The 12,594-nt window shown below is 39.1% G+C and overlaps 1 protein-coding gene across 3 annotated transcripts in view; it reads right to left on the bottom strand.

The window, feature by feature from the left end:
- Positions 1-1,101: 1,101 nt before the first annotated feature.
- NUP54 (nucleoporin 54) overlaps positions 1,102-12,594 on the bottom strand; it is a 35,843-nt gene continuing 24,350 nt past the window's right edge. For 2 of the 3 annotated variants that reach the window (XM_047719574.1, XM_047719572.1), the window contains 4 exons: positions 8,898-9,005; positions 4,721-4,840; positions 4,122-4,232; positions 1,102-1,945 (listed from right to left, as the gene is read on the bottom strand). In XM_047719574.1, coding sequence (XP_047575530.1) covers positions 1,817-1,945; positions 4,122-4,232; positions 4,721-4,840; positions 8,898-9,005 — 468 coding nt within the window. In that variant the 3' untranslated portion in view covers positions 1,102-1,816. Of the gene's footprint in view, positions 1,946-4,121; positions 4,233-4,720; positions 4,841-8,897; positions 9,006-10,073; positions 10,157-11,334; positions 11,471-12,594 lie in introns of those variants that run through there. The other variant, XM_047719575.1, reaches the window with a different exon arrangement.

A 12,594-nucleotide genomic window follows, 5' to 3' on the forward strand; every position in this document is an offset into this window, starting at 1 on the left:
TGCCCCTCCTACCCAGCACACAAGAATCTGTCCTGTACTTGCTCTGACCGCACCTCTACCGAGTCCCGTTCTCCGAAAGGCCACAGGAACAGAGGATAGACCCGCCTGCACACATGCGGTCCGTGGGCTTGAAACTTACGAGGCCGGCTGGTCCGGTCTTTAAAAGGCAGATCCTGGGCCCTGCCTAGGAGTATTTATCTTGTGAAAATATCAGCCCAAGAACATCAGAGCATGAAAAATGAAGGGCTAGAGAAGTGAACGTGGCATGCGTGATTAGCAGTCTGTGCACTAGCATTTACGGCTCAATGAGTAAAACTGCTCGTTGGTTAGATCAAGTCCTAATACGAGGGTGTCTAGGACAGAAATTCCTCCTATACTCTGCTACATGGAAGAGAAGACTGAGATTGGCTGTTTTCTGGGCCAAGGAGAAAACACAAGGGAAGAGAAATTCCTCTTCCAGCACAATTGGAATGGCAACGAATTGATCAGGACGGTATGACGGAAGAGGGTATGACAAGTTTGGCAAAAGTGGCTGCAAACTTTTAGCAGCTAACTTAGAATCATATTTAAAAATTACCAGTCTCCTGGTTTGCAACTGGACAGATTTGTTCAGTGGGATCTGAAAGGATGACCTCTGGATATTTAGCACTCCTCACCTTCCCTGTCAACACAGCGCCAAGATTCACGGGCCGCTTCTCAAAACACTTCTCCTTACAAGCCAATGCAAAGTTAGAGCATTACAGGAGCATTACAACAAAAGGGAGAGCATTACAACCTGGTCAACAGGCCAGGTTGAAGTCTGTAGTCAGAAACTTCAAAATTATCAGACTTAAAAAATCACTTTCACATGATGTCTAATTCAGATTTTCCAGTGTTTTCAAATACGATAGGGAATTCTTTACCATAGATGACACTTGAAATAAGTTTTATCTGCCATAACCTTGTCAAAAATATGTCAGCATTGATATATTTTCCTTAGGTGGGAAAAATCAGACTCAAGGAAAGACTGAAATTCTTGAATTGTGAGGATGATTTAATACTTGTGAAGACATGGTTACTCTCCCATAGCCAAATAATGCATCAGACAGAATTACATAAAAGTAATGACAATCAAGAATTTATTTCCATTTTCATCTTTAGAAATAAAAAGGCCTAAAAAAAACAAAAAATGTTGCAAAAATGATAAAATGTAATTTTGCTATATCCTAATCACTTAAATGTGTTCTGTAAATTTCAAATAAGTAAAATAATATAAAAATATATTTTCAAATCTTTATAGAATGAAAAGAAAACCACATTAATCATTAAATACTCTTCGATTTCCTTTACTCCTCCCACAGATGAATTCACAAATATAAAAGCTGATGTACACTGACATTCTGAAGTACGAAGCTCCAACAGCCAAGTGGCCATGTAGTTTATGTTGTTATGTGCAAAGCAGGTGTTTCATATCTACTTGCTATGGAAAGCAGAGTAAAGGCTCAATGGAAAATAATCATTAAACACTGATTAGTTTTAAGAACAATGCTGTTGTCAAAATGTACAATAGTACATATTTTTGGTAATCACGTACTTCTCTTTTATAGTGGAGAACAGTTTTCAGGCGTTAAATCTGCCAGAGGCTCTGCTCTCTCTGAAGGGCTGTGAAGCGGATGTCATTTCAGATCTGATGAAAAGTAAATCGTCCGTAACCTCCTCAAAAGCCTGGAGAGGACTGTTTCCCTTTTTTCCCCTCCGTGTGGTCAGTCTCCTTCCTAAGGAAGGTCTGATGTACAGAGGACAGTTTGACAAGCCGCTAGCGGAGGTCGGTGCAGCGTCAGCTAAAGCCCCCACCTCTGACGTGGATGGTTTCATTCAGTCCGTGTTCTACCAACTTGATGTCTTCCAAGTCATCCTTTATGATGCTGATCAGGTGGCTGAGGCCCTCCTGTTGTTGTTTCAAATGCTAGAAGAAATTTAAAAATAGATTATAGTAATCTATCAAGCTGCAAATTGCCCCCAGGAATAAGGACTTTTTTTCACTCTTTTACTGGCAATACAGCCCTAAAACCGCTGCTCTCCAGGGCACGTGCACACCACACAGCCGCACTCCGTCTTTTGCGACCACACTTCTATGACCCAGAATAACGCGCCGTGAAAAACAAGCTCACGTGACTCTCTGCAACAGAAATTTTACAGAAGACGCAGATTTTGTATTAAAATAGAATGCAAGAAGGTACCCGAATACTGATGACCAGCACAATCCTCGCTCTGTAAACGGAGTTTTCCAGTTTTGAGTACAAGTACGTGACGATAGTGGTGGTAACCACAGCTGCTGACCATTTCAAGTATCCAGGTGTTAAGGCAGTTTTTAGAGCCTCACGGTTACTAAATAAGTTACTTAACATTCTTTTAGGCACCCTGTGGTGCTGCAGCGAAAACAACTGAGATGCAGGTACGAAACCTGGTCAACTTCCTAAACTAGGTGAGGAGATGTGATTCGATCCCAAAACAAACACCGCGTTTTGCTGGTGCGGGAGGTGCTTCTGTTACTCCAGATGACTGCAGCAACTCTAATCCGGCTCTTCACCTCAACAGCCTGAAGTCCTTCTCCGCTAATTTTACTGTAGGTACTTACCATGGGATGTAATCAAGTGTCTAGGTACCCAAGTTCCCAAGAACCCAGGACTGCAATGCTGGCCTTCAGCTGTGTAAAATGACAATATCCATTCCAAAGCACATAATAAAACTGGATTTGTGGATGACAATTTTAACCATCTAAAATCCTCAGGGCCCTGCTAACAGTCCCACCATGTTCTATAAAATTTACCATTTTTCTATCTTTAGATATAATTTGATTTAATGAAAAATAACCACGGACTGTATTTATACTGGAGAAAATAAATCTAGAGCAGTACTTCCCCAAAATTTTCAAACCAGATGAGCCTAAAAATGGAGCGGCTGTGGCCACCCCAGCCTCCACCTAGGTCCCCCGAGGGCTGAGGGCATCCGTAACCGGACCTATTCACAATTTCTGTGGCATACAAGCTGGGAATACAGGACACAGAGCACTTACTTCTCAGACTTTAATGTACATCCACATCACCGACCGTAAATGAAGTGTGGATGAGGCAGGTACAGAGTAAGGACTGACATGATGCAGCTCTAATGTCTTCTCAAGTGCTGGGGCCGCCGCCACTACCGCCTACCACTGAAATACCAGGGACTAGCGACTTTCTGCCTCTATTAACTGAGTTCATCTTTTATTATAAAATATAAAAAACATGGAAATATCCATTTTTTTTTTTAAGATTTTATTTATTTATTTGACAGAGAGAAATCACAAGTAAGCAGAGAGGCAGGCAGAGAGAGAGGAGGAAGCAGGCTCCCTGCTGAGCAGAAAGCCCGATGCGGGGCTCGAACCCAGGACCTGGGATCATGACCTGAGCCGAAGGCAGCGGCTTAACCCACTGAGCCACCCAGGCGCCCCGGAAATATCCATTTTAACCATTCTTCAAAGTGCACAGTTCAGCAGCCTTAAGTATATGCACATTATATGAAACTCTACAACTTTCATCTTCCCAAGTAAATCTGTACCTCATAAATGTATGTTCCTCACTCCCCTCCCCTCTGGCCCCTGACGACCGCCTTCTACCGTGAGCCGCACGCGGTATCCTGCAATGTGTCCTTTGAAACTGGCTTATTTCACTTGCCCTAACATTTTCAGAATTCATCCATGTTGCAGGGGTGTGAGAATTTCCTTTGCTTTTAAGGCTGAATGATAATCCTACAAGGTACATACGCCGTATCTGGTTTATTCATCGGTCTGTGGACACCTGGTCCCTTCCACATTGTGGCTACTGGGAGTACTGCCAGGAACACAGGAGCGCAGCATCGCAGTCCCGACTCTCGGTTCCTCCAGGGGCACATCCAGAAGCAGAACTGCGGGATCATACGGTCCGCAGAGGCTTAATTTTTGAAAAACTTCCACAGCAGCCACACCATTTTACATCACCACCAGCGATGCGCAAGGGTTGTATTTTAATCACATCTTTGTCAACACTTGTGTTTCTCTTTTGGGCAGCAGCAAGCCTAATGGATGTGAAGTGACTTCCCTTTCTAAAAGGCGCTGGTGCACTTACCTGCTTGATTTCTCGTAACAGATCTGCATCTATGTAGTATCTCTCCTCAGATTTGACTGCTCCAAAATGATTCTGCATCCTGATTTGGGACATCAGTTCATTTAGTCGGCCCTAAACACAAGACCACGTCAAATTACAACTGCTAACAACAGGTTTTGTTGTTGGTTTTAAGATCTCTTTATTTGAGAGTGTGTGTGTGCCCATGTGTTGGGGGGAGATTGCAGAAGGAGAGGAGAGAACGTCAAGGAGACTCCCCGCGCCCCCTGCCCCAGCAGGGAGCCTGCCCCGGAGCTCAGTCTCACGACCCTGAGATCATGAGCGGAAAATCCAGAGGTGGACATTTGACTGACTGAGTCACCCAGGCAGCCCAAGAGAATCTTCTTTTCTGAAAAGGATGGTACTACTCTGGTAAGTTGTCTCTTTCTCCCTGTTACTAACACGATTACGTTAACACTAACACAGGCCAAAACCAACATTAAGAATCTACTTTAGTAAGGAAGTTTTGACTAAAGATGACAAAATATTTTAATAATTACCAGTATATAAAATTCCTCTTTTTGAAGACTAAGTTCTAGCTTTATGGGCTCACAAATGCCTACCTTAAACTGGGTAGGTGCGTTCAGTTCACACTGGATTGTGTCCAGCTGAACTCGCAGCTGCTCCTCGTCCGCCTGGATGGCGTACCCACTCTTCCTCTGGATTTCCTGTTTGATCAGGACCTGGGTGAAGAAGAGCCGCCAGCAACACCAACAGTTCTCTTTAGTCACGCAAGTAATTTTATTGCAGTCAGTTGCTGAAAGAAACCAGCTCAACAGTGCACTCACAACACAGCGGGAATCTGAACAGTTCAAGATTTGAATCAGGTTTGCGCGCTTTTACTTGGCGGTCGGCATTAGTGTACTGATACGTGCCTCTAATTTGTTGTTAATGCCTGCATAATTTTTCATGCATTAGTGACCAATAATTTATTTAGTTATTCCTCTTATTGAGAGGTATATATGTTGTCTCTGGTTTCCATGTTATAAATACTGTAATAAATATTTCTCTATCTCTAGATTCGCTTATATAGGTCCCCCACCCCCGAGAATGAAACTGCTGGGTTGAGAAGCATGTTTTTAGTCTAACAGAAGCTAAACTGGTTCACAAACAATTCAGATTCACAGGCCACATGAAAGTACCCCTTTTCCCACATTCCAATCAGCAATAAGTTGCTTAAATTTTCCCCAAATGAGTATAAATGGAGCCCACAGTTTTTCTTTAATCTGCCCTTTCCTGAAAATTAAAGAAACATCTTTTAATAGTGAAGAACTACTTTGCATTTGCTCTTCTGTGAACTGCCTTTACACATTCTTTGCCCACATTTCAGTTGGGTTTTTTGGCCAAAATTGAAAGATCTCTTTGTACAGTATGAATAATTAGTGCCATTTGCAAGTTCAATTTTTTCTGGTTATCTGTCGCACGACCACTGAAAATGGCTCTGGCACCTTTTGCTACAGAAAATTTTCTAATTATGTAGCCAATTTTGTTTTATAGTTCCTGGCTCTCTGGCCAAAAATCTCTCCAGTCCCTAGGGCTGTACACGTAGCTTCATGAATTTCTTAGAGTTAAATCTCTTTCATCCGCTCATTTTTGTCTGTGGTAAAACACAGCAGTTCATTTTTCCCCCTAGAGGGCCAGTTACTCTAGCATTATTTATTACATAAACCTGTGGAACTGAAATATTACCACTTGTCATACTAAATTTTAAGTTATACTGGCATCCATTTCTGGATTCTCTGTTCTGTTCCATTGATCTTTTTTGTCCAATCCTATGCAAATCCCACACTGATTTGTTACAGAACCTTTAAAACAGGTTCTAAAATCTGACAAGTCCCCTTCACTATTTTGTTTCCCCAAAAGCTATTGCCAAAACCTAGTCTTTATTCTTTATTAACTGAAAGATTTTAATTAGGGCTTTAAAAGTGTATTTTTTAATCTTATAAAATGAATAGTAAGTCGCACCTAAGAGGTTTATATGTCTACTTACAAAGACTTTATTTCACATTTTTACTTCTCTCATAAATTTATTCCTAAGTATAATTTTTTCATCATAGTAAATGGAATATTTTCCTATTTCCACTAGCAATATAAAGAAATTTTGGTTTTTGTACCTTTACCTTTTTCTAGCCATCTTACCATATTGTCTTTTTCCTTGAGTTTTCTAGATACACAATCACATCATTAGCAAAAAGGAAATCTTTTCCAATGTTTATGTTACTTACCTTTATATATTTATGAAAACCTCCAAGATAACACAATAATACTTTCTGAAATGTGATTTTAGTGCTTTCTTGAATTGTTGCTAACAATCTTTTTCATATTTTCTTCGTAAATGTGTTGATCGTGATAAATTATATGCTGATAGATAATTATATGCTGATAGATTTCCTGTTATAAAACCAACCCTACATCCCTGAAATAAACCTCACTCAGTCACAGTATATTCTTACAGGATTTGATAAGTAGTTGGAATCGTTCTGCTTCTATTTCATTTAAAACTACTGCACTTCTGCTGTTTTAGATTAGATTTACTGAGGTCTAATCCACATAGAACAAAATCCACCCACCTGAGGTGTACAGTTACTATGAATCTTGATAAAGTCATGTTACCATCGCCACAATCAAGACACAGAACATGTCCATTCCCTCCTTGTAGTTCCTCCTGTCCCCTGACCTCCCGCCCCTAGCAACGGCGCATCGGTTTATCCGCCTCTACTTCTGCTTTTTGCATAAAACCATAAAAACAGAATCGCGTCATATGCAGCCTTTAAATCTGGCTGCTTTCACTTAGCAAGATTTACATCTCTATTTATTAGACATATCTGTTACTAGATTTTTATTTTGGGGTACCAAAAACAGATGTAAAATAGCCCAGCTGCTCTGCAAAACAGTTTTTAGCAGTTCTTCAAAACAATAAACAGAGTTACCACGCAATCAAGTAATTCCAATGGTCGGCTTATGGACCCACGAGAAATGAAAGCAAACATTCACACAAACATTTGTACACAAATTTTAACAGCAACATTCATAATAACCAAACGGGAAACAACCAAAATGCTCATCAATTGATGAATAGATTAAAAATATGGTGTATTTATAAAACGGAATATCATTCAGCAAGCAATAAAAGAAGTATTACATACAACAACACAGATGAGCCTTGAAAACATTGTGTGACATGAAAGGAGCCAGTCGCAAAAGATCGCACGTGTCCTGTTCCATTCATATGAAGTGTCCAGAACAGGCAAATCCACAGAGACAGGAAGTGGCTGCCTAGGGCTGGGAGGTCTGGATGAAATGGGGAGTGACCGCTAGCAGGGATGGAGTTTCTTCTTAGGGCGATGAAAATTCAAAAATCGATTGTAGCAATGTTGCACAGACTAAATACTAAAACCCACCAAATTGTATACTTTAAAAGGGTGTACTGTATGGCTGGTGAATTTTATCTCAAAGTTATTTTAAAAAATGAGGAGATGGTCTATATATTTTTCCTACAACTTCGGAATTAGCGCTTTAGTGGTTAGAGTTCAGCAATCACACTATCTGGCCTTGGTATTTTTCCATGGTTGATATTTAGTAAGTTTCTCAATTGTTTCTACAGGCTATTTAAGATGTTTGCGTCTCTGTTGATGAGTTTTTAGCAAAATTGCAATCAGCAAAATTTAGCGATTTTCTCTAGCTCCCAAATTTGTTGCCATGAATTACATGTAGTATCTTCTCATTCTGTTCTGTGTTATCTATAGTAATGTTTCTTTTCTCACTGCTAATTCTTCTTTTCCTTCTTCAGAATCATAAAATATTTAGCTATTTTAAAAGATCTTTTCAAAGATACAGCTTTCAATTTATTTTCTGTACTATGATTAATTTTCTGGCTTCACTCATTTCACATCTTTGTTTCTCTCTTACTGACCTCTCTTGATGGACTAACTTTGTGAGTACTAGGTTCCTTATTTTTGCGTTTGGATTTTATTTTTTTTAATTTTTTTTTTAAAGATTTATTTATTTATTTATTTATTTGACAGACAGAGATCACAAGTAGGCAGAGAGGCAGGCAGACAGAGAGCAGGAAGCAGGCTCCCTGCTGAGCAGAGAGCCTGATGCGGGGCTCGATCCCAGGACCCTGAGATCACGACCTGAGCTGAAGGCAGCTGCTTAACCCACTGAGCCACCCAGGCACCCCTTGCGTTTGAATTTTAAAACGAAGACTTAAAGGCTATAAATTTTATTCTGCCTACAGTTCTTCCTGTATTCCATTGATTCTGGTAGGTAATGTTTCTGTCTTCATGATAGTTTACAATTTCAATTTTTGTTGTTGTTCATGCTTTCATTCCCTTTTGTTAATTTTGAAGTTCTATTGTTGTTTTCATCCTGTTTTTTCATTAATGGTTATACTCCCCTTTCTAGCACTGAAAATTGAGTGTTTTTTTTTTCCTACTACTTTTTGAAAACATTAATGATCTGACACAGGCTTTCTTTGCACCAAGATGATTTATTTCTTCACTGGTTCTACCCTCTCAATAAAATGTGAATTTTAGAATATATTTACTTTCTCACCCACTCCTGTGAGACCTCTCCTCCACTGCCTAAGTTTTACTGAGAAAAGATCAGTACTTTCATTTTCAAATTACTATTACTTCCTTTCACTGTGTTTTATTCTCTATTCCAAAAAAATTCTCTATTAAGCACGGTCTCACATACAGTCTTAAAAATGTTCAAAAAAAATTTGCAAAGTACTACCTGTAAGGTTCTGTGGGAAAGGTCCATGAGTTTCCTCTTATATTGTGCAATTTTGGCCATAGTTGTAGTTTGATTCTTCTGTAATTCACTGATATCTTCAGATATGATCTATTTTTTTAAAAAGTTTTGAAGGTAAGTAGAGACATCACAAATATCAGGGTTATCTATATGCAAAACCTAATTCTAAAATGAGACAAAGTCATCTCTCAAAATATAAACTCTTTAAATCTGCTTTATATTTCTTCCCCTTTGTGCATCTGAAAATTAAAAAGTACCATTCAAAGGTTTCTTAAGAGCTCTAGGAAAGTTAGTGATGAGACAAAGCCTACAGAAAAATAAAACATATACTTCAGAAATAAGGAATTTGTAGTAATATTAACAACCAGCCCATGAATGGAAAAAGTTAACAGCTATAAAGTGACATCCAGGAGTGGCCTTAATAGACCATTAAATTTCCAGGTATAGTATAGTCCAGTCTTAGCTGTTACAAAATACTTAAGAGGGAGTGATCAAGCGTAAGGGAAAAGGAAAGATCTTAATCACAGAACCAAATACACTTTTATGCCTCTGTGTCTTGGATTTGCTCTTTGCCTGGCTTGAAATCATACTGTTCTGCCTTATGAAGTCTTAACCTTACAGATGGGAGCTAAATCTGATTTCATTAAAGCTACCCAACCTGAATTAATCCATAACTGTTCCTATCATAATCAATCATTCTATGGCATTGGCTTATATTAAGAGGTTTTAAGAAAGAGGTAAGAAGATTGTGCAAGACATATTTTAGTACGTACACCTGGACAGGTCACCTTTTAAGGAAACTTTCCAGTGATAGGTCATGCTGAAGGAACAAAAGTAGGTAGCCACGTTTTATACTATGTATTTTAGGCACTTCCCCTACCCCAGTTTTGAAAAGTTGGCGGCTTCCAGACACAAAAGAATATAGTGGTTTTCTCAACCAGCAATAACTAAGAAAAAATAGAAATATACCATTCAGTATTTATTCACAAACACTAAAACAATCTAGGAATTAACCCTAGAAAGAATGTACAAGGTTTTTAAAGAAAGTTCTTAAAACTGTTTCAATGGATGGTACCTCAGTGAGTAAAGAAACGTAACATGTTCATGATGGAATAATTTATTAAGATTCAATTCTCTACAAACAACATGTTTAATGCAATTCCAACCAAAACGCTAGCATTTCGACAAACTGATTCCAAGACTATTATAGAACAGTAAAGATCCATAAAGATGCAACAACTCTGAAACAAAGAAAAAATCAGAGGTTCACTCTACAACACAATGAAATACACTACTAAAGCCAGAGTAAAAAAAAAAAAAAAAAGTGAAACTAATTAAAGAACAGAATACATCACACACATACACTTACATATTTACATATGGTGACCTGACTGGTTAAATGCTTTGATAAATCACTGGGGGAAAATAACACTGGATGTTCTTTATGGAGGACACTGGAACATCTGACCCATTTGAGAAAAATAAACTTGGGTTCATACTACTTACTGTGTAAACTTGAAACCCATGAGGACAAAAGACCCAAATGTGGAAGGTTAAGCTTTAAAATATTACGAAAAAAAATGTAGGAGACTCAGCTCTTGGGGTAAAGAATGATTCCTTGAGCAGATTCCCAAGAAAACAGGGCAAGATACTAGTAAGTATTATTGCACTAAAGTTTCCTGTTCAACTCAGGACACTGCAGAGTTGGAAGAGTTGAGAAAGTAGGAGATATCTCAATAGAATCAGACTAGAGATTAAAATCCAGAGTAATGGTGAACTCCTGAAATTCAGTAAAGAAAAGTTAAATGCAACAGAAAAACTAGCAAAAGATAGGAATTAATTTTGATTTTGGACAAGATGGACTCAAGTATATGGCACTCTGTCTCTCCTATGGAACATGGTTTTAAAACTTGAACAGAATGCAAGGGCGACGATTAGAGGACTCTGAGAAAGAAAGAGTGGCAAGAGGCCTGGGGAATAAGACATGGATCTGAGGTACCACTGACCTGGTAGTGAGTTACCACGGGCCCCCACCTCTGGCATACCCCACTCTGGTTACAACAAAGCCCAAAACTGAGAAGCGAGCATCATGCTGACAGCTCCAAGAAAAGCCTATATTAGCACTGATGCGGGCGTTACGCTGTATTACCTGAGAAGGTTTCCTCAACTCCAGTACTGTGGCAGCCCTTCCTCGTCCCTGAGGGTTATGTTTTTACAACCCCCCAATGGATGCCTGAAACCATGGAGAGTACCAAGCCCTATATATTTACTATGTTTTTTCCCACACGTACAGACATACATATGATAGAGCCTCATTTATAAATCAGGCACATTAAGAAATTAATAAACTAGAACAATTATACTGTAGTAAAAGTTACATGAATGTGGTCTCTCAAAATACTTATTGTGCTGTACTCACCGCTGTTCTTATGATGATGTGAGGTGATAAAATCCCTACCCGGTAAGATGAAGTGAGTGGCGGAGACATTGTGACACAGTATTAGGCTACTGTCAGAAGGGTCATCTGCTTCCAGAGCGTGGTTGACCGCAAGGAACTGAAAGCACGGAAAGTGAAACCGTGCATCAGGGGGATCTACTGCATTAATCTGGGCCAGACAACTGTTGCAGAGGCACAGTTCCGTACACACCAGGATGTGTATCAGCATCCTTGCCTCTACTCAACAGACACCTGTAGCACTCCCCCAGCTCTAACAACCAAACAAGTCCCTAGACAGTGCCAAATGTGCCCTGGGGACGAAACACCACCCCGACACCTGCTGAGAGATGCCCTCCGGCCATCAAAACAAAATTGTTGAAAGGACAGTAAATTAAAACAGATGCTAAAAAGTGTCCAAAAAACCCAAATGAAGGCAGAAAAGAGGAAACAGCATATTGTCAGAATACATGAAGCAAAAACTGACAGAATTGAAAGAAGAAAAAAAGAAATCCACAACTGTAGCTGGAGACTCCCAATTCTCTCAAAATAGAACTAGTAAACAGAAAAATCAACAAAAATCAAGACCTTGAACAATCTACCAATCAGTTCTCACTAACAGAAAACTCCGGCCAAGAACATCATTATCTACATTCTTTTCAAAGGGATGTAGGTTAAAAACCTTAAAACAACTGAAATCATACAAAGTTCTCTGACCATAAAAGAACTAGACTAGAAATCAACAAAAGTAAAAGGAAACTCTCCAAACACGTGGAAATGAAACAATCAGTCAAAAAAACTAACATAGCACCCTCAAGTGAAATTAGGAAATATTTTGAATGTATCAGAGATGAAAATATGACATTATCGGATTTTGTGGGATTTAAAGCAATGCTGAGAAGGAAATTATTAGCATTAAATGCTACACTAGGAAAAAAGTCTCAAATTAATAACCTAAACTGCTACCTAAAGGAACCAGAAAAAGAGAAAAATAAACCCAAAGCAAGCAGAAGAAAATGGTTAAAAAGAGAAATGAAATAATAAAGAGAATACTAGAGAAAAATTAATGAAACCAAACACTTGGTTCTCTGATGAGATCAACAAAATTGACAAACCTCTACTAAGACGAAAAACCAGAGGGACCAGCTTCTTTGGTCTTCCTTTGAAGGACTGTGGACATGCCAATTTATAGTACCGTGGCAACTCATTTAAAAAATGATGCTGATAAACCCAATGTGTCCAGCC

Source organism: Lutra lutra, chromosome 2, assembly GCF_902655055.1.
Source record: "Lutra lutra chromosome 2, mLutLut1.2, whole genome shotgun sequence".
Taxonomy (NCBI): domain Eukaryota; kingdom Metazoa; phylum Chordata; class Mammalia; order Carnivora; family Mustelidae; genus Lutra; species Lutra lutra.